Raw genomic sequence first — 21,075 nt, forward strand, 5'->3', positions numbered from 1 at the left:
CTGCTTCTCTTCCTTATAAAAATTCATATTAATTGTAACCACAAATGTACTCATGTTTTGCAGATAATATTCAATAGAAATACCTGATGTTTTAACACACCAGAAACATTATCAGCAGCAGGACTTTGAGAAGATTGTGGAAACAACTGAGTATTTCAGTTGTAGAAATCTAGAAGAATCTAGATTTCTAGAGAGAAATCTACACGAACTGAACTGGAGGACATTTTAAAAATCCAAAATAAAAAAAACAAACATAAACAACAAATAAAATGAATAATAAAGTTTTTGTAAACAAAAATTCCCTTCAAAATTTTGAAATTTTTGGTATAAAGATAGAAAAGAGAAAACCAATAAATCATTGAGCTCGTTTTAATTTATCATGCGATTGATTGATTTACTGCTTGTTGTGACAGGTCTAGTTGTAGCTCTCTGATAGTTTTATGAAGAGGGCAGCTTATAATTCAGTGGTTCCCTTGTTTTTGTAGAAGCTTCACTGTGATGAAGCAAACCCACTCGCCCCCATACGACCTGATTTTCATGTGTTCTGCTCCCGGTTTTCCCACCGTTCGGCCGGCAGCGCCGATCTGCTGCATCCCAAATAAACCGATTTGAATATTCAAGCTCCTGCTCCCACTTACTCCCACACATGAGGAATCACTTTATCACAGACACAAGCTGTGCTTGACTGCTGCTTGAGTTTTACTACACCTGTTTAGGTGTGTTTACACCTTTATGACACTAATGCCATTTTGCTCCAGGGATGTTTCCTCTGGAGCGGAGCAGATATCTTTTGTTTTTTAGGATCATTACTGATAAAAAAAGGTTAAAGAAACAGGTGAACAATCTGCTTTTGTCTATTGGAGGGAAGTATTGGAGAGAAATAATGACCAACAGGTGCAGCCACTAGTTTTCCAGGATAGTTTCCACCTGGACCACCTACACACACTCGCCCACAAACAAACAAACATGAAAGCAAACACACACACTATGTCTGTTCTCCTTTCCCCTTTTGCTTCTCTCTTCCGCTCTGCATCATAAAGCTCTGATCACACAATCACTGAAATTATTGCATCCACGCTGTCTCACCCACATGTCCACTCTCAGGTCTTTCCCCAAAATGTACAAACATGCAATGCCACTGTGTGCCGGCGCATTGCTATGCAAACAAGGTAGTGTCAGTTCTGCAGATACTGAGACAGATACTTCTTCTCACACGCGCACGTGAAGCAAAACAAAAACGCAGCGCGCACGGCGACCGTGGAAACTGCATTCCTTCCTGTCTTCTCATAATTCGGTCCGTGTCAAAAGACAAAGGTTGAATAAATACTTTCATTGCACTTCCACAAAACAAGAAGGGACTCACCCAACTACCTCACTGCTGTCTCACTGCACATCTTTGGCAGATACACACTGAAATTTTTGTCCCATTCATAACATTTGGAACTTGGTCAAATATGCTCAGTCAGTGCAAGTAGGATTAGAACATGTAACAGTGTTAAATAACAAAGAAACTGAAACTGATAAACAATAGGTCACTACCTTGGTCAAACATGTAAAAATAAACCACAACAAATGATTCAGAAAGTGCAATTAGGGTTTCAAAATATAACAAAAAACAAATAGTAAAGCATGATGTTGCTCAGAGCACAAAGCATTGAGTTTGACTTATGGATGGGGAACATTACAACCAATAACCAATCTACTTTTTTTTCCCATATCAGAACCTGTAGTGGTTCTGATATGGGTGCTCTGATCCAATATTAAGATTGGATCAGACCATCTCTACTAGGGGTGCACTGATTACAGTTTTATAGCCGATCGCAGATTACCGATCTTTAAAAATTGTTGAAAAATTGACAGATATTTTTGTTTGTCTGAAATGTTGATAAAAATAGCAAGAAAGTTGCTCAGATGGCAACAGCAAACGTTCAGGCATGACCTGATGGGCCGGTCTGTCAGTCAAACCTCTAACAGGAGAGCAGAAGAGGACAGCGGCTGATATTTAGGCATTTACTGAGGTAGATAAGATTAGATCGGCTTCACATGTAAGTATTGTCTGATCAGAAAATCTGCTCCGATAAATCGGTGCACACCTTGTCTCTACTCAGCAATAAGAACTTTTTCGGCTAGTTGCAATTGAGGAACTAGTAAATTTGTAATCTGGGATAATTAACATGTTTATTTAAATCAAATGGAAATGTGGGAAAAACTGATTTCAAAACTTCACAGGATTGGAAAATTTGAAAGGAAACGCCGCATCCTGCATATATAAAAGGGAAAAAGGAAACAAAGAGGCTAGGCGAGGCTATCAGAGGAGATATGTGGGCAACAGCGGGAAACATTTCTGCAATCTCATAGAGAATCTGGCTGGAAGAATAATACAAAATAATGTTGCCCCACTGATGAAATCTACAGTTTAATTTAATTTAAATTACATAGCAGGAACTTCTGTTTAAGTAAATGCAACAGCTGATTGTATAAACTGTGATAAGCTGTGCAGAAGCTGCAGGGGTCAACATGCAAATATGTTTTTGAAACTAAATCCATTTAAAAACTCCAGCTGGGTTGAATACATGTAAAAAAAAAATCCTGTTTTTTTCTCCTGGGAACTTTTGGATTGCTACATGTCAGAATAAATGCAGATCTCCATTTTGTTGACATTCCACATGGGAAAGCTGGAGCCAGTGGAAACCGTGTTGCAGGCCTTTATAAAATGTTTGCACATAAAGTTGGAGTTAATGACTGACTACGCCAACGAAGGGGAGGCGTCATGCTACAGTCAGCAAAACACAATCTGGTATTCTCTCATGTGTTTTAGCTGCTTCACACACTTTAAGGGAATGGTGATTTTTGTAAAAGCATCCCGGGTGCACAAAGGAGCGCAATCCAAGGTCCTTCCTACCAGCAGTGGTTAGGACTTTACAACAACTACCAACAAACTCTTACTTATTGATTACTCACTTATTGATCTAAACCTTCAGAGCTACATAAAGACAGTTACAAAGTCGGCCTTCTATCACCTGAAAAAATTTATACGATTAAAGGACTAGAGAAACTCATCCATGTGTTTATCTTTAGTAACAGCGATTACTGCTGTTACTGTTGTGAGGCGGGGCTCCAGCCAATCCTCCAGCTGCAGCTGATCCAAAACTCTGCTGCTGGTGTTCTGACTAAAACTAGGAAGATAGGGCCCATCATGCCGGTTCTAAAGTCCCTACACTGGCTCCCTGTAGCTCAAAGAATAGACTTTAAAATACTGTTGTTAGTTTATAAATCACTGAACGGCTTAGCACCACAATACATTAAAGATCTGCTGCTGTTGTATCAACCTTCCAGACCTCTCAGGTCTTCCGGTTCTGGTCTACTCTGCATCCAGAACCAGAAACAAACATGGAGAAGCAGCATTCAGCTTCTATGCACCACAAGTCTGGAACAAACTTCCAGAAAACTGCAAAACAGCTGAAACACTGAGTGCCCTTAAATCTAGACTAAAAACCCACTTGTTTAGAGTTACTTTTGAAGCATTATAAATGAAACATTAAAAAACATTTTGATGTGTTTACTGGTTTTCTCAATTGTTGACTGTGTGTTGTATTTTTATGATGTAAAGCATTTTGAACTGAAATTTCCTATACAAATAAACTTGACTGATTGGGATCAGCATTTTTAAAGTAATAAAGTATTTTTGAGTTTGAAGTTTTTCTGCAACATTCTTGCTGATTTTCATGACTTTCTTTAAATAAATTCCCTGCATATAATCTGCTACTGCTTTTCTGTTTACCTGTAACTTGATGCTGGCACACCTGAATTTCCCCACAGTGGGAAGGAAATTTCTATTATACTTTAAATACTCCACAGTCATAAACATTATGTACACAATGAACCATTCATCAAAGTGAGGGTCAACGTTTAACTACCAGTAATCTGGAAAATAATGTTCCATATTTTTTGTGGTTCTGTCAGCCATGTAGTCAAAGTCAACCAGAAGCTGTACCTGCGGGGAGGATGCTGCTGCCGCTCCCTCTGCCTGCCCTCCCTCGGGTTCAGGGGTCTCCCGGGTTCCCGTGGAGGCGGTGGCCCGTCTCCTGGTCCTTCCGATGCGCCGCTCGCCTCCCTGGGGTTGGTAGGAGGCTTGCCTCCCTCTGTTGGCAGTTTTGAGGGCCTGCTGGGCGGTCCGCCGGGCTGAGGGGGGCTCGGAGCTTTCTTCTGGGGAGGCTTTTCTCTCCGGGGAGGCGGGGCTGCACCCGGCTTTGGTGGCATGCTTGGGGAGGGAAAGGGAAACACATCCAAGCATTTATGAAGAGAAAATGTGTAAAAACATATAAAATTAGTATGAACAGATTTCATAAAAGGCTCCATTTCCTTAACTCAGGTTTCACTAAGACACATTAAAAAAACTTTTTAAGACCTTTTCAAGACTATGATGAACTGAATTTAAGACCTATACTTCCACAGAAATATAGAGACTTCCTAACAAAAGTAAGAACATTTAAGACCTGTGATTAACATATTTAACGTAACTAACTTTTTAAAAAATGAATTTAAGACATTTAAGATATTTCAAGGCCTCAATTAGACTAAGGATGTGCAGACATCCTGTAATCACTAACTTTTAATCTGATTTAAGTGTTTACTTTTATTTGAGCTTCACCAACTCAAGTTTAAGACTTTTAAAGACCTTTAAAAAAACATTAGTGAAATTTAAGCCCAATGTCTCCACAGAAATATACACTTATTCAAAACAAATATGAAAACTTAAGACTTGTGATTAACATATTTAAAATCACCTTTTTAAAATTGAATTTAAGACATTTTAAAGTCTTAAATTTATTTTAGATACATTAATTTAAGACTTTTTAAGGATGCTTAGACTCCCTGTACTAACTACCTTTTCATCTGATTTAAGAGTTTATATTCCATGGTTTCAAAGACCTTTTCAAGACCATTACAAATTGAATTTAATCACACCAATGTACAAACTTCCTCTAACAAAAGTAGGAAAATTTAAGACCTGTGATAAATATATTAAAGAATTTTTTTTAAACACTTTTACGATATTTTAAGGCCTTAATTTTAGATACATTTAAGATTTTAAGGATGTGCAGACACCCTGTAATTACCAACTTTTAATCTGAATTAAGAATATACTTTTCAGAGTTTCTGCAAGTATCAGCAACTCAAATTTAAAAACTTTTCAAGACCAATTTAATGGAATTTAAGACATATCTCCATAGAAATGTACAAACTTCAGCTAGCCAACTGGTAATACATTTTCACTTACCTATGAGAGACGCAAAAAAAAGCTAGTTAGCTAGAAAGGATATGTTAGCAGTGAATTACATGAAGCCTTAACCATAAATGAAGATGTCTGAGTACAACTCAAATTTTTGTCTGATAGATAAGCCCTGCAAGAAAAAAAACATGGAATATACAAAAGAAAGAGAATTTAAGGCCTGTGATTAAGGTATTTAAGGTGAATTTAAATATTTAAAATGAATTTAAAACATTTTAAGGCCTAAATATGAGATGCACAAAATTAAGACTTTTTAAGGATGCACAGACACCCTGCTTTTAATCTTTTCTCTGCCTATCTGTTTGTGTATCGTAAATCAACAAGCAGTACTGAATTATGGTGTCAGGTTCAATCATTTTGGCTGCAATTTCCACAAATTAGCCCCATTATTGGGAACCATTTAAGTGAGATCGGATGCTTTAGCTCTGTTAAAGCCATTTCAGGTCCTGAAGCTTTACCTCTTAGCAGCCACAGGTGGAGGCTCCGGTTTGTTCTTGGCCATCCTCGGTGGAGCCGGGCTCGGTGAGGGGGACGAGGAAAATGATCGAGATCTAAAAGGTAGTACAAGAGTCAACATTTTTCTAAATCCAAAACATCTCTACAGGTTGAACAGGAGTGGGACTGCGTACCTGGAGCGGCTGCCGCTGAAAGAGCTGTGCTGGGAGGAGTGGCTGGAGTAGGAGCTGTACGAAGAGGAACGGCTGCGGGACGAGCCGGAGCCCGTGTAGGACGAAGAGCGAGATGAAGATCTAAGATGAAATAAAATAGAAAACAAAGACTTATGAGCAGTCTGGTCCTTTCTCCAACACATGAACAACAATCTGTATGAAGTAGAAGTAAAAACTCATTCTAATTCTCTCCATAGCTGGAGAGTTCACTTTCACTTTGACAGTTTAACCTCTTACGAACTAGCAAAGCTAATTAGCTTCATACCTCTTTCAGTGAAAGTACAGAACAGAAGGTGAATAAAACCTACACATATGGAAAGTTATGCATGCCTCTCATACTAAGGCTGTTATTAGATACCAGTCTTGTAGTGATAGTGTGATCTACATGTGGTTCATTGAAGTGGAAGCGTGCAAAAAGCCACTGAATTAAATTTGGCTGATAAACTCAGTGAATAATCTTAACCCTGAGTTAGTTTGTGCAATAAAAATAGATTTAGACTCACTAATGCCTTCTAAATATGATATACTAAATTAAATAAAATGTAAATAAAATTCTGCTTATTATTTATAACTTTAGGTATGAGGTACACTAGTCAGCAAAGGAAAGTAAATGAATAATACTAGTATTAAGACACAACATATAAAATGTAGGTTTAATTGTAGAAATAGGAAATTATTTTGATTATGCAACTTTGAATCAAAAGATGATTTTAGCTTGTAAGGAACAATTTGCAAATATTGTTCAATAAATAATTGTTTTCATAAGTTCATACCCTCATAATATTTGTCTGTTTCAGTTCAGCGCTGCTGGTAAATGGTGGATGCTTGGTGTGATTTGATCGCCGTCAAACTGTTTCAGGTCAAATTTATAGATTTCTTTTTAAAGCACTTTATAAAACGCTTGTGGTTCATTCCCCAAGACCGGCTTAAGCCAATGAATTTCTTGTCATTGAGTCAAAGTTATGAAAACTTAGATTTTCCCAAGGTGAGACGCAAAATGACTCTAGTCTCAACAGCAGAACCAATCGAGTTCATCAACATTTATACAGAATTTATAGTTAAATGAAATTAAAACCAAAAGTCATCATCAATAAAAAAGGCAAAATATATTGAAGGGTTGATGAAAAATTGACTACCAAGTCAAACTCTGTTTACTACCAACATTAATTGGAGCTCATTTAATTTACTACCTCTTTCCACTACCCTGTGGAAACACTGAATTTCGAATAAGGCTGGAACATAAAATGTGGAAAAATGAAGTCCTGTGAATATTTTCCAAATGCCGTGTATACATATCAGAGGTCGCACTACTTTTCTGTTATCCGTCATTTGACCGACAGCATAAAAAAAAACAAAAAAAACGGTCATGTTCTATTTCTACCCGTCAAATTATAATCATATTAACATTAGGCTACTTAGCCACATTTTTATACGCTTTAGTTAATATTCACCTAGTTGAACTGTGAATCCAGATCCCATCACACATAAAGCAGATGAACGCATCTAATTTTTTCTCCGTAGTGAAAAAAAAACACTGACTGTGGCCCCAATAACTTATAATAAATGAAATTAAGCGACTCCACTTAAATTACAAGAAACCTCACCTGCAGGGGTCTGAACGCACAGCCACACAACTTCCTCCTGATCCGCATCTGCAGAGAAATCTGCGCTGGTTCATCGGTCAGTTGGATCTGTCTGATCCAAACCGATCAATTGAACTCTACGAGCTTTTTACCCGTTGCGAGGTCCAGGAGGGTAATGTCTTCAGCTCCATTTGTTAAAACCACAGGGTGAGTTCAGTTTAATTATTTGCAGCGGTGGAGCCCGCATTGGTTGTGCAGCCGCAGCTCCCGGTTAGAAAGACGCATTTAGTTCAGTGTCCATGAGATTATATTCAGAAAGAAATTTTTATTGATTGATTTTAGTTGCCTTTCCGATTAACTCTTTGCGTAAAGTCTTTAATGTCTGCCCATGTGCACCAGTCAGGGGTTTTAATTATAACCTGTCAAATGACCGACAGCCTTCAAATTTTCCCGTCGTTTAAAACAAACAAACAAACAAAAAAAACCCCCAGAAAATATTCTGTTAACGCAACCTCTGATATATACAGAATTTTAATAAAAGAGGAAGACATGGTTGAATTAGTGCAAGTGTGAAATTTATCTGGACCCTGACTGGTGCGTGTTCGTCACAGAGAGAGAACCTGGGGGAACAAACAGTGTCTGTTTTTCAAACATCGCTCTGCAGCACCGACCTGAAGGTAAATGTCTGAGCAGTCTGTGTCCAGGATGTGTGGGGTCTGTGGTAGAAACCCACATGGAAGTACACAACATGCAAAATGTGAAATTTGCATAGTACATCCCCTTAAAATCTAAGTGAGAACTCTGAACTCAGTTATTAATTTTACACTAGTGCTGCAGCTAATGATTAATCTAGTAATTGATTATTCTAGTGAATAATCATAAAACATTCTGAAGATTTTTCTTTTAATCACTTACACCTATTTTGTACAGAATTATTAAATGCAAATAAGCATTCAAATTTATTTTTTAAAACAGAAAATAAAGATTTTATTGCCTAAGATGCATCCTTCAGCGTCTGCTTGGACGTTAGTGGCAAAGGATGCATCTGCAGCTAATCAAAATTATTTTAGCGTGAAATTTGAATAATTGATTAATTACAATTAATCTGTCCAGTTTTGTGCAGCTCGTTTTTAGAGGAATGCATCCTCTGCATACATTTGAGCTAAATGTAATTGGCAACATTCTGGTAAATTCTTACTAAAAACATCACCTCACAAGCTAATAGAGTCAGATTGAAACTAAAATTAAAGATTACCATGCTTTAAAAATAAATATATGATTTTATATATTTAATGAGTGTCAACTTTTCTTTGACATTCGGCCAGTTAATGAACCTCAATCTTCACCAAGTCCAGAGTCTTTTGTTTTCTATTATGTAAATATTATAGACAACAATCCATTTTTCTAAGCAAGAACAAAAACCTAAAAGGATTTTTTGACATGCTTCATGTTGAATAAATGCCAAAATAATAGCAAAGTCATATAAGCTGTGCTTACGTGCATTTAAACAAATGAAGTTTAAACATGCTTTCACTTTCTGGTAAAATAACAACTGATATTGGAAGTTTCCATACAGCTTTAAATCAATAAACTGTTGCTATCAACAAAAAACTAGAACCTTTCCACTACTTTAAAGAGTTCCCGGGGAACATTTAATATATCTTAATTGCTAGGTGCTGAATGAATTTCTCCTCATCTGCTTCCTCATTAGCTTCAAGCTACCACATAATTATATTTGAATGAAGCAATGTACCGTTTGTGGGATTCACGCTCAGTGAGGCGCACGGCTTTTATTGCTTTATGGCCGACGTTCAGGTTTTTTTTGTTTTTCTTCCAAAGAACAAGAGCAGATGAACAGTAAATTTCAGTAAGCGGAAACCAGGAGCAGAAACATTGCTTTCATGTTTTTTTTTTGTTGGAATGTCGTTTTCTCTACAGGCGCAGCATTCCTCTGGAGGAAAACGTGTTCTACGAGAACGCCACACAGCACCTATCGTTTGAATAAAAAAACCTTCAATTTTAGTGACCTAAAAATGCAGCTTTCAAATTTAGCGGGGGAAAAAAATCATTAGTTCTTCAGAAGCCATCTTGAGCAGGTAAATGTCCGTAAATCCTGTTCAACAAGTACGACAGATCCGACTGTTGGGGAGGAAATGACACAATCACAAGTACACAAAAGCATCAGAATAAAATGCTTGATGCTTTTTAAATACTTGGGCTGTTAGGGAAACTGACATGAAGACATCTTCCTTTAACCTTGCACCAGGGCGCAGCGTGTGTACTTTGGAAGAAGGAAGGGAAAATTGGAAAGACTTCCAATGAATATGGTTGCAAACTGAAATGTTTCAACTTGTCAAGCTGGAATCCCCCCCTAAACGTCTCAGTTTTTAAACACTAAAAATAAAACCATGACAATATTTTCTGATTAGGTCTGAAAAATCTTTTGCTGGATGATGAATTGTTTTGGTGTATCTGATTGTAATTGAGTAAATGTATTTGATTACTACTTTGGGACCAAAGTTGCAACATTTGTTACATTTCCAGCGTCTCTTTCTCATTGTACTGTATTAAATGAATCAAACCCTTTGAGCATTCTGTACCGCTCCTCACCTGTGGGGGCGCTGCATCAAGAACCACTGAAGGAAACATGAAAACCTCTAAAGAAGACACTGAGCACAACTTCCTTCTTCACAAAATTTTAATAAAAATGGAGTAGCATCAGATTTCAGCAGTTTTATGATTTCTCTTTTCTGATCATGAGTCATTTCTCCTGCTAGCGCCAACTAACCTAGCATGTTTGTCTTGGTTGTTCTTACCCAGAATGTCCTCCTACTGTCTATTTAGATGACACAAACATTTCTCGATGAACTAAATCCGACTAGATGAGTTCCTACCTGGATGAGTTGGACAGAGAGACAGAGGAGCCTGAGGGGCGATGGCGGCGGCGGCCTCGGGGCGGGGAACCCATGGCGGCCCGTCTCCTGGGAGATTTGGACCGTCGCCACGGGTCCTTCCACTCGTCTGGTCGCCTCATGAGGGGAAGCATCTCCTTCTTGGAGGGAGGCTCCATCAGCCTGCTGAGAAAAATGGATCATCTGTTGGTTTGTGCAGAAGAGCCAGTAAGGTCTGTAATGTGAAAGAAACGTTGACCAACATATTTGACGTGTATCAATGATGTCACTCATCAAAACGGTTGTTTCTGGTTTTCTCAATTGTTGACTGTGTGCCGTCTTTTATGACTTTATGTTTTTGGCAGTTAATCTCAAAGTGTAATTTGAAAAATAATTGTTTTTAGATCATTTTTTAAATCCTGAATGTCAAATAACCAACTTTCAACATTTTACTTTTAATTTATTCAAATTTTGAACAATGTTGGACAGAATTTATAATTTTCTGATATTTTGTGATATTGTTGGGAGGGATTATGTAATTTCTGCAAAGGTTGGGCCATTAATCGAATCAAAGATTTAATTTTTAGAAATCTGGATCTTTTTTCACAATGCATTCCTTGGGTTTCCATAGTTCAGAGTGATATCAGCCATCTTGTTTTACAGCTTCTTTTTATCTGGATTTTGAATTCAGTTCAACTCCATAACCAAATATAAAAGATGAAGCTAGTATTTTTTTTAAAATTTAATTACAAGTATAAAGTCATAACACCATAATGAAGTCACAATATTAGGAGAATAAAGTAGTAATTTTATGAAAACTCCTACACGAGATATAAAACATTAGAATGAGAAATATTTAGCATCTTGTGAAGTTATACTTTGGTGTCAGTTTTACAGATAAAGTAATAATTCACCTTTTAATATACAAGCATCAAAATTGTTAGTAGCAACTCTATGAAATGATCGCGCAAACTTCTGTATTTTGAAGAAAATCCTTCGAACTGAACTAAATAAGTCTAACCAAGTTGTTTTTTCATTAAGAATTTTTTGCTCATAATTTTAATACATTATGAAAATTATGAGCAAAAACTTATTCATTTTATAAGTTTTATGATAGAGTATTAATGCCAAGCTACAATTGTTTTGTTTAATTGTGAGAATACAGTCATATTAGCAGAATAAATATGCAGGTCTACTAGAACTGCACATTTCTAGTAGACCTGCATATTTATTCTGCTAATATGACTGTATTCTCACAATTAAACAAAAAAATTGTTGCTTGGCATTAATACTCTATCATAAAACTTATAAAATGAATGATTTAAATAAAAATTTTTTAGGTAGTTTCTGTTATTTTTAGGAAAGAAAGAGACAACAGATTAAGATCAAAAATTGGATTTGCTATGAAAAAACAGAGAATTTATATCTGAGTCCGATCGCACAGCCCCCGTTTCTGCACAGATAAAAGCTTTATACATTCTAGATTAATAGCTAGCTTTAAATTTTTTTAAAAAATTTAGATCCTACTAATTAGTAGCTTGAGGACTTTATAAAGACAAAAGAAATGCCCATTAAAAAGCTAAAATCTGCTCCAAAAACATAAAAAGTAGGAGGTTTGCAGCCTCAGCACAGTTTCCATCATTTCCCATTTTTCACCTTTAATGAAAGCAGACACAAAAGGTTTTTTTTGTTTCTGTTTAGTCATATCAAACAGCAGATCAACAACATTAGTTTAATCATCACTGCTTACAAAAGAGTATTTCAGAGATTAAAGGATTTGTGTGAATAATAACATGCAGGCTACAGTGAAACTATCTCTTGATGATTATCTATGCAGGCTCACACAAATGACCTGATTAAGCAAAGTTGAGCCAGACGGGGAAAATCAGAGCCACTTGTTGTAAAAGGTCAGATGTGTCCAAATAGTGAGGGAATTTTACACCCCATTGTTGTTTGTAATTAAATTCAAATATCAACAGAAAGAAAAAGTAAAACATGCAGCTTATTTCTCTGCATATTTACAGGTTTCACAGAAACAATTTATATATTCAAACTCAAAAAGTTTTTTTTTTTTTGAAGATGATCACAGAGTGTCGTAAATAAAAGGCGCTTCCTGCTAAAAGCACAAATTTTCTGAGCTGAAACCTGTGAAACGGTTGGAAAGCGAAGGGCACTAAAGCCAACACACCTTTCTTTGTGTTTGCACGTGCTCCGTAAAAGCGGCCGCTTTATTCCTGTTTCTTTTTCTTTTTTCTCTTTACACACACCTCCAGGTTTGTTCTCTGCAAACTGATTCACACTCTTGGGTTACTCAATGCAGAACATTTTGCAATAATGGAATAACAATCGTGCCATAGAAAGTGAGCGGGCGGTTCAGTTTGTACTCAGATGATTTTGTTGCATCATAGCAGATGCAGAAACGCCGAAGAAAGAGATTTAGATAAAGAAAATAAAGAGTGAAGGCAAAAATGTATTAATTTGTGCTAAAATATTAGTCGTACAGAACTGTAAAGAGTGCAGGACTAGTAGGAAAAATTAAAGTCAGCTGGGAAATGATCAAGATCATAACTAGGATTAACTGGAATGCTGGTGCAATTAAATTTAAATTACTTTAGATTTTTTGGAAAATGCCTTGAGACAATGTTTGTTGTGAATTTTCAATATATAAATAGACTGAATAGAAAGACTATAAACCCCTTGCATGTAATTGTTTACGTCTGAAATATATATACATATACGTATATGTATATACAGTACAGACCAAAAGTTTGGACACACAGTTGTGTCCAAACTTTTGGTCTGTACTGTATGTATATATATATATATATATATATATATATATATATATATATATATATATATATATATATATATATATATAACATTTCAAATATCCAAAATAAATTAACAAAAACAATAGAAGCAACAAATCAAATTTAATAAACTAAATTGTCCTTTAGGACTGGTTGAGATCAAAGCACCGACTGAAGACTTTACTCATCAAGTTTTTGGTAGAAACAGAGAAAAGAAAAAAATCATAAGTCATGGAAATGATTGAGCTAAAATTTGTCATGCAGTTAATTGATGCATTGCTTATTGCAACCAGAGTTGGACAGTAACTACTTACATTTACCTGAGTAATTTTTTTGAAAAAATTTACTTTTAGGAGTGTCTTTACTACACTGTACTTTTTACTTTTATTTGAGTAATTTTATTATGAAGTATTTCTTCTCTTACTTGACTAAAATGTCTGGATTTTCTGCCCATTGAATGAAAAACAAATATGTTTTAACTAAATATTCACCAGACACAGACACACACCTGCAGCTTTTGTTAAAAGTTTTTCATTGAAAGAAACTGATTTGGAAAAATTTTCTTTTGCCTGATTTTGTTATTTTTTGTTACTTATGTGAGTTATTGTGAGTTTTGTCCTTAAAATACCAAAATTTACACTTATCTTTATATTTTGGTTCGTCTGATGATGTGATTTTTAAATATTAAATGATTGATCATTTGATCAGTTACTCAGTACTTGAGTAGACGTTTTACTCTTACTTGAGTAATTTCTTGGATGGCAACTTTTTACTTTTACTTGAATAAAAATGTTGAATGCTACTCTTACTTGAGTACAGTTTCTGGATACTCTGCCCACCTCTGATTGCGACAGACCAACATTTGACTTGACGATTTTGGCCCACATGACTAACAGTTTGGACGCCACCAATCTTGTCCCTCAAACAACAAACAACAGAGACAGATGGCGCGGGGGTTTGAACCAGCAACCCACCAGTTACGAGACAAAAAGAAAGCAGTGACCGGAATTTTCCTGCTTGCGCTATCGGCATTTAATTTTCCAAATATAGCATCAAGAGCCAGGAGCTATTCTCGAGTGTCTAAAATAAATATTTGAAGGAGGAAATGAACTGTAAATGAGCCGAGGGGATATTCCTCCTAAATAACACTGTCTAGTGCTAAAGAAGCTCAGAAAAGTTTCGTTTACGTTACGATTGCTGAATAAATCAACTATGTAAACTCTACAACCAGAACACACCTTAAGTTACATCACCATAATGAGTAACTGGTCACTTTGCATGCAATTGTGTACGTTCGTAGCCTGGAGTGTCTGAGTTCATAGACGTGATGCAAGAGCAAACAAGTCGGCTAAAAATAGAACCACAACACCGGAGATATTTTTAGATCCTTATCTATTCCCGTTTCCTGTTCAAGAAGGACTGAAGAAAGGAAGGAAGCAGGATGCATAAAACCACACAGTGTAATGTAACTTAATGTTTGAAGACTTTATTAAAAAGTCCTGACGGGACTCGTAGAAAAATGTGTGAAAGAAAGCGGGGTTATACTACAGTTTAGTTTTATTTCGATTTGACTTTTTGACTGATTTGATTAGTTTTTAGATTATTTACTAGATTTTGTTTATTAGTTATTAAATAGTTTTTGTTTAGTTTTTATCAGTGATCACTGCAAAAATACTAAATCTTACCAGTATTTTAGGTCCAGTTTCTAGTGTAAATATCTTAATACACTTAAATTAGGACAAAATAAACTTAGAAATAACTTTTGATATGAGCTTGTTTTAAGTAAATAATTCCTTAATATTGATGAAAAAGTTCAGTTCTATTGATTTTTTAATGTTTTTTTTGTAACTTTGGTTAATTTTTAGGTGTAGAATTAAAAAAAGTGAAAGTATTGTATTTGTAATTATGCATGAGTCAATTGGGTAATCAATAAAAAAACTAGAAGATACAATTTTCATAAACTGTATTCAGTTAATGTTGAAGAACCAACTGACTGGAGTTTTCTCCCAACTTGTGCTGCTGTCTTTTTTCTGGACTTTCGTAATTTGCCGACATCTGACATAAATTGTTTGTGTTTAAAAAGATCTATTTCACGTCAGTTTGAAAAGCCGATAAACGGATTTATAAACGTGAAAACGAAAGATTATGTCTGTGATTTCAGTATGTTTTAGTTAGCTTTGTAAAAGTATGATGCATCATACTTTTACAAGCATTATGTAAAACATAATAGGTTTGTACTTTGAGTGAAAAGCTGCCACTGAGGGAAACGCTACATGATGTTATTCCATTTATGTGTTCAGTTATCATCAAATTGATGAGAATTTCTCCAGGTTTGTCTGGATGATTAAAGCTTCACTCTTTCATGTGTGGATTAGATATGATGATAGATGATGATTCATTTCCCTTCCTGTGTTTATTTTCACAGCAGATCACTGACGTTTCACTGCAGGTTGTTGTTTTGTACTATTGTTAGCATTTTTTCATGTGCAATCAGCATGACTAACAAATCGTTACTCCCAAGTGTGTGAAATAACTGAGGATGACACTAACTGGAGGTGTAACCCATAGTTTAGACCAGGCGTGTCAAAAGTGTGGCACATGGGCCACTTATTGGTCTCTGAATGATTTTGTGCGGCCCTGACTCTAACTTAAATATTTTGCCACAACAGGCAGCTCATAAGGATTTTTGAAAGGTGACGCACAGCAAAAATGTGAGATCCTTTTTCAATAAGATGTGTATATATATTTTTTTCTTTTAATTTTAGCAGGTATTTTTTATTAGCATTTTTGTTTTCCTATTCTCTAATATTCCTGGATAAACCTATCGTCACAAATGTTTTGGCTAAATGGCTTTTAAAGATAAATCCGTTATTTGTACAGATTATGGTGATGTTTTTTCTACAAGGAATAAAAACATGACATTTAAAATTGGAATATTACATCAGATCATTAAGATAAAACATATTTAATGCAAAATGTGGGCTTAATAAGTATATTTAATACTTATACAAAGGTTATTTTCAAACTTTTACTTTTAGCCTAATAAACAGGCCTCAGGTGAACTCTCATTCTAATTTATTAAATTTGACTATTTGACTCTAACATGAATAACACATCAAATAATAAAAAAAAAATCTGACTACTTTATTTCTTGCATTAAATTATCAAATGTTTGCTTTGAAAAAACATATTTGAGGCCCATTGAAAACGTCTAACTTAACAATTTCAACCTACAGGTTGTTAAAAAGTCTTACATTTATTAAATTTTAAGTCTTATTTCTCCAAACGTGGCCCAATCACTAACCCTCTACCGTGTTTGTGCTAATATGCTGTGTGGGTTCAGTTAAAAGCTTTTAAAAAAAAAAAGTGACTCTCATTCAACCAGTGCCAGTAGTTGTTTACTTTTCTGACGATAGAATCGCTCTGCTGACTTACAGTCAGAGGATTAAAGACTAAAGGGCCAAAACAGTGTCTCATTGTTTTTGCATGTGTAGATTTGTTTTTGATATTGTGCAATGTTCCCAAGTTTCCTCGTCAGTCTAAAGAAGCCCAAAAACAACGATGACGATCCTTCAACAGCTGTAAACACACGTGAGCCGACGTCAGTGTTTTGACGTAAAAACTGGTTTTTGAAATCACTGCAATTGTTCTCTCTCTTAGTCGCATACAGAGAAATGTGACTTAGACAAAGAGTCTAAGACAGAGTCCCCATTAGATTGTATTCAGTTATTGTTGAAGACAGTCTAAGACTATAAGACAGAGATAAATAAATAAATTTTAAAAAGCGATTGTTTTCATGTATTTGCATGTACTGTCTGGATCACAATGCTTGTGCAAAGTTCAGCTAATAAACGCGACATCTTCTTGTTTCCAAGCTTATTATTACCTAAAACCAACGAAATAAAAACTGAAATTGAGAAAATATTTTTAACTGAAATGAATAAAAGCAGTAATTAATGGGGGAAAATCATACTTTTAGCTTTGTAAAAGTATGATACATCATACTTAGATGTACAAGTACAAATCATAGATTACAAACCAGCGTTCTGAAAACTCCGTTCATTCCCAAAATGAATAAACAGCTGTTGCTTCCTCCACTTCCGCACCATTGATTCGTTCATGTTAAATTCTCTCGCTGCTGCTCTATTCCCATGTTCTACTGCCTGACTGATCGCCTTGAGCTTAAACTGCGTTGTAAGCATGTCTCTTAATAGGAGCCATTTTGGGGTCTTTACACAAAACCCAGCGTTCACCGCGCGCTTCTTCTTCTACGGGGGAAAATGAAGTCGGCGGCTGCTTACCGTAGTTGCGAGACCTGCTGTGGCTCAATATTGGTCCATATATAAGGCGCACCAGATTATAAGGCGCACTGTCGGCTTTTGAGAACATTGAAGGTTTTTAGGTGCGCCTTATAGTGCGGAAAATACGGTACCTCCTGTGCTGTTGGTGAATTAAAGCACTTTTTAACGAGCCTCGTTTATTTATTCCTATCCATTGTAATTGCAAATAAAATGTGATATTATTATTACTTGGCTATAAAACTATGGAACTGAAAATCAGATTTAATATGTGCTTCTCATTTTAGGAAACATCAAATTAAAGGAAGATGACTAAGATGACATAAGCAACAGTCACAAGGCAGGAATATTTTTATACTGATGTTAATGATTTAACAGCTGGTAATAAATCTGGCTGTGTAACAGATTGCTACATTGCATCATTTTTTGATTTTTTATCTTATGTCATACGAAGGGAAAAGTCCTTACTTTGGCGGCGGGCCGAGCGGGGAGCGCGGCTTCAGTTTGTCCTCCTCTTTCTTCTCCCGGGCGTCGCGAGGAGGACGCATCCTCGGCTTCTCCTTCTCGTTGCGTTTCAACCGGTCTTTCTCCCACTCCTCTTTCCGTCGAATCCTCTCCTTCTCGCGTTCCCGCTCTCTTTCTCTCTCCCGCTGCTGCCGCCGCTCCCTCTCGCGGTGATCTCTCTCCCGCTCCCGGTCTCGGTGGCGCTCCCGGAGGTCACGCTCACGGTCACGCTCCTGCAGAAATGGTAGTAACAGACAAATACATTCCAACTTGTGGTGATTTACATCATCGTGCGGAGAAGCATTAGCATTCTGGAAAGATTAAGTTACTGCTGGCTTTTTAATCTTAATAAGCTAAAAAGCTAATGTTAGCTTAAAGTCTACCATTATATTTACTTACACTAGTCAAGTTCATTTGCATGGAACATCAATGTTAGGTAACATTAACTTAATCTATTCAGTAACTTTACCTTTGGAGTCAAAATTAGCTAAAAAGTTAATATTAGCTTAAATGTTACCATTATTTTGGCTTACACAAGCATGATGGCTAAGATTAACTCAGTTAATTTAATGTTGTGTTTGTTTTTACGTTAAACAGACAATACATTTTATTTGCTTACAAATAAAATGTATTATTCAGTAAGTTAACTTTAGCTTTTGAGTCAAAATGATCTGAAAAGCTAATTTTAGATTAAAAGCTATCATTATTAAGTTGCTGTATACCAGCATGTTGAGTAATATTAACTTAATTCAGTAAGGTGACCTTAGTTTTGAGTTAAAATCAGTTAAAAACTAATGTTAGCTTGAATGCTATCATTCTCACTCCTTGTCTTTTTTTGTTTTTAGCTGGATCAAGTCAGGGATGTAACGCTCCATTTACTGATCTTTATTCCTTTAGCAGAGCAACTGTAAGAAGATGAAAACAAACATGAAGAAGAAGCAGGTGACTGTAGACTAAAACCACCCTGCAATGCCAGGTGATGAACTGTAAAAATACATTTTGTGGGCAACTAAATGTTCATCTGTGAATCAGGGCTTCAGCTGGAAGGTTTGCATCCTGCTGAGTAGGAAGAGGATCTAAACCCTGCCTGTAATGAAATCTGGAAGTGGTGTCGGATAACAATGCGAGACTTCCTTGTACATTTTCCGCATTTGTCAACCATGTATTCATTTATGTAATTAAATAAACTGGACACGCATGTTTTGTCATCGATAGAATAAACAAACAACAGATACCGTGGCTGGATGAGCCTTGATTTATGCAGAGAAACGTTGAGTGGTGATACTCACAGCAAAGTGGTAAGGAAGAGGTGCTTCTGTGTACTGAACCCTGAAGTTCTCATACTGACCCCCCCTCCATAAGGCCTCCATTTCGTAGTCGTAGTACGGGTCAACATATGGCTCACTGTGGACAGAAGCAATATTCAGAAACTGGGTGATACTTTCAAAATGTCTCTATAAAAAATAAAAAATATATAATTCCTCCTTTAATATCTCAAATTATCATGAAAGAATTTCTAGTAAGAAAAAATAAATCAACAGAATTGTGATAAAAAAGTTTCTGTTGATCACAGTCAGTTTGACTTCTGTAAAGGCAGCCATTTTGAACGTTTGCTGCTCTGGAGAATGTAGTTGCTTGCAAACACTGCAAAGACGCACGACATATCTACGGCTGCAACTTTTTGCAATCAATTATCCAGACGATTAATTGTATATAAAAAAATTTGCTACGGATTCTACAGATTTTAATTTTAAGGAGACGGGATTAGAAAAATTGTGTCTTCAGTCAGAGGCTGCTTCAAATTTGCTGTAATACGGACTGCTACAGCAGATCTTTCCTGCCAACATCACCATCTACAATAACTGTTTAAAGAATTTGAATTAATAAGTTACATTTAATCTTCTATGGGATCAATAAAGTATTTTTAAGCTTAAATTACTAATCAATTATTTAAATAATTGTCAACTAATTTAGTAATAGATTAATCATTAACTGGAGTATACAGACTCTAAAAAAGGCTATTTTCCAAAAGAACATAGTCAGGGCAAGTGACATTTTTAGATTAATCTGGTTCAAATTCTGTAAAAATAAAATCAGGTGTTGACATTAAAAGCATTTTTTAAGCTGTAGAAGCATCCTTTCCTACAAATGATTAAACAAACGCTAAAGAAAAGCTGTGTTGTTGCACTTTTTCTTATTAAAAAAAAATTTAATCTCTGTTTTTATTGCATTTCTAATGTTGTACAAAACGAGTTTAAGTGGTTAATATACCGATGTATATTAATATACAAATACATGAGATATATTGGTATTACTGTTGGTATCGTCTGATGTTAGTAATTTTGTCACATATCAGCGTCGGTCCAATAAGTAAACCTGAGTCAATATTAAAAACAAAAGAATTATTTCCATCTTGTTGCTGTTTGCTTTTCTGGATGGGAAGAGGTAGAAGTTGGTCATGTTGCATGTTTATTAACTGAAGCAGTAAAACATGTGGTTGTAGAAATGTAGGAAAATGCATAAAATATTGGTAAATATCGATTATTGCAAACCTGCAATATTAATATCGGATGTCAGTATTGGCCAAAATGTTCACATCGGTGCATTCCCATCAGTAATGACCTCAGAGACGCAAATGTCGCCGCCTATCGATCCACGAAGGGTTAAAACGTCATTTTCTAATATGTACAGTAGATGTCATCCATCCTAAATCCTAATTGTTGCTTATTGAGGACATTTGGGTAAAAACTTTTAAAAATGTCTGACTTACTGAAAGTTACTGAGGGTTTTAACGATGTAAAGTAACAGATTAATATTTCTGAGGATGATTTAAACTTACCCGTATACCGGTTCTCTGAAGTCCATTTCCCTGAAAGAAGTAAAAGAGTCATGTGAGTACATTTAATTTAAGTATTTCTGCATTAAAGGGAACACTGTGTTTTACTTTCTATTTTTGGATTGGAAATATGAGAAAAGATGAAGAAGTAAAGGTTAAACTCAAGACACTCCAGTCAAAATGAGCTGA

General features: G+C 35.8%; 1 protein-coding gene across 6 annotated transcripts in view; it reads right to left on the reverse strand.

Annotated features, from left to right (window-relative positions):
- zc3h18 (zinc finger CCCH-type containing 18) overlaps nt 1-21,075 on the reverse strand; it is a 44,395-nt gene that overhangs the window by 10,902 nt on the left and 12,418 nt on the right. For 5 of the 6 annotated variants that reach the window (XM_032584904.1, XM_032584886.1, XM_032584866.1 and 2 more), the window contains exons 7-13: nt 20,890-20,919; nt 19,340-19,454; nt 18,015-18,283; nt 10,439-10,621; nt 5,923-6,042; nt 5,752-5,844; nt 3,995-4,261 (exon numbers count right to left, since the gene is read on the reverse strand). In XM_032584904.1, the coding sequence (XP_032440795.1) occupies nt 3,995-4,261; nt 5,752-5,844; nt 5,923-6,042; nt 10,439-10,621; nt 18,015-18,283; nt 19,340-19,454; nt 20,890-20,919 (1,077 nt within the window). The remainder of the gene's footprint in view (nt 1-3,994; nt 4,262-5,751; nt 5,845-5,922; nt 6,043-10,438; nt 10,622-18,014; nt 18,284-19,339; nt 19,455-20,889; nt 20,920-21,075) is intronic. The other variant, XM_032584914.1, reaches the window with a different exon arrangement.

This window comes from Xiphophorus hellerii, chromosome 2 (assembly GCF_003331165.1).
Source record: "Xiphophorus hellerii strain 12219 chromosome 2, Xiphophorus_hellerii-4.1, whole genome shotgun sequence".
NCBI classification, from domain to species: domain Eukaryota; kingdom Metazoa; phylum Chordata; class Actinopteri; order Cyprinodontiformes; family Poeciliidae; genus Xiphophorus; species Xiphophorus hellerii.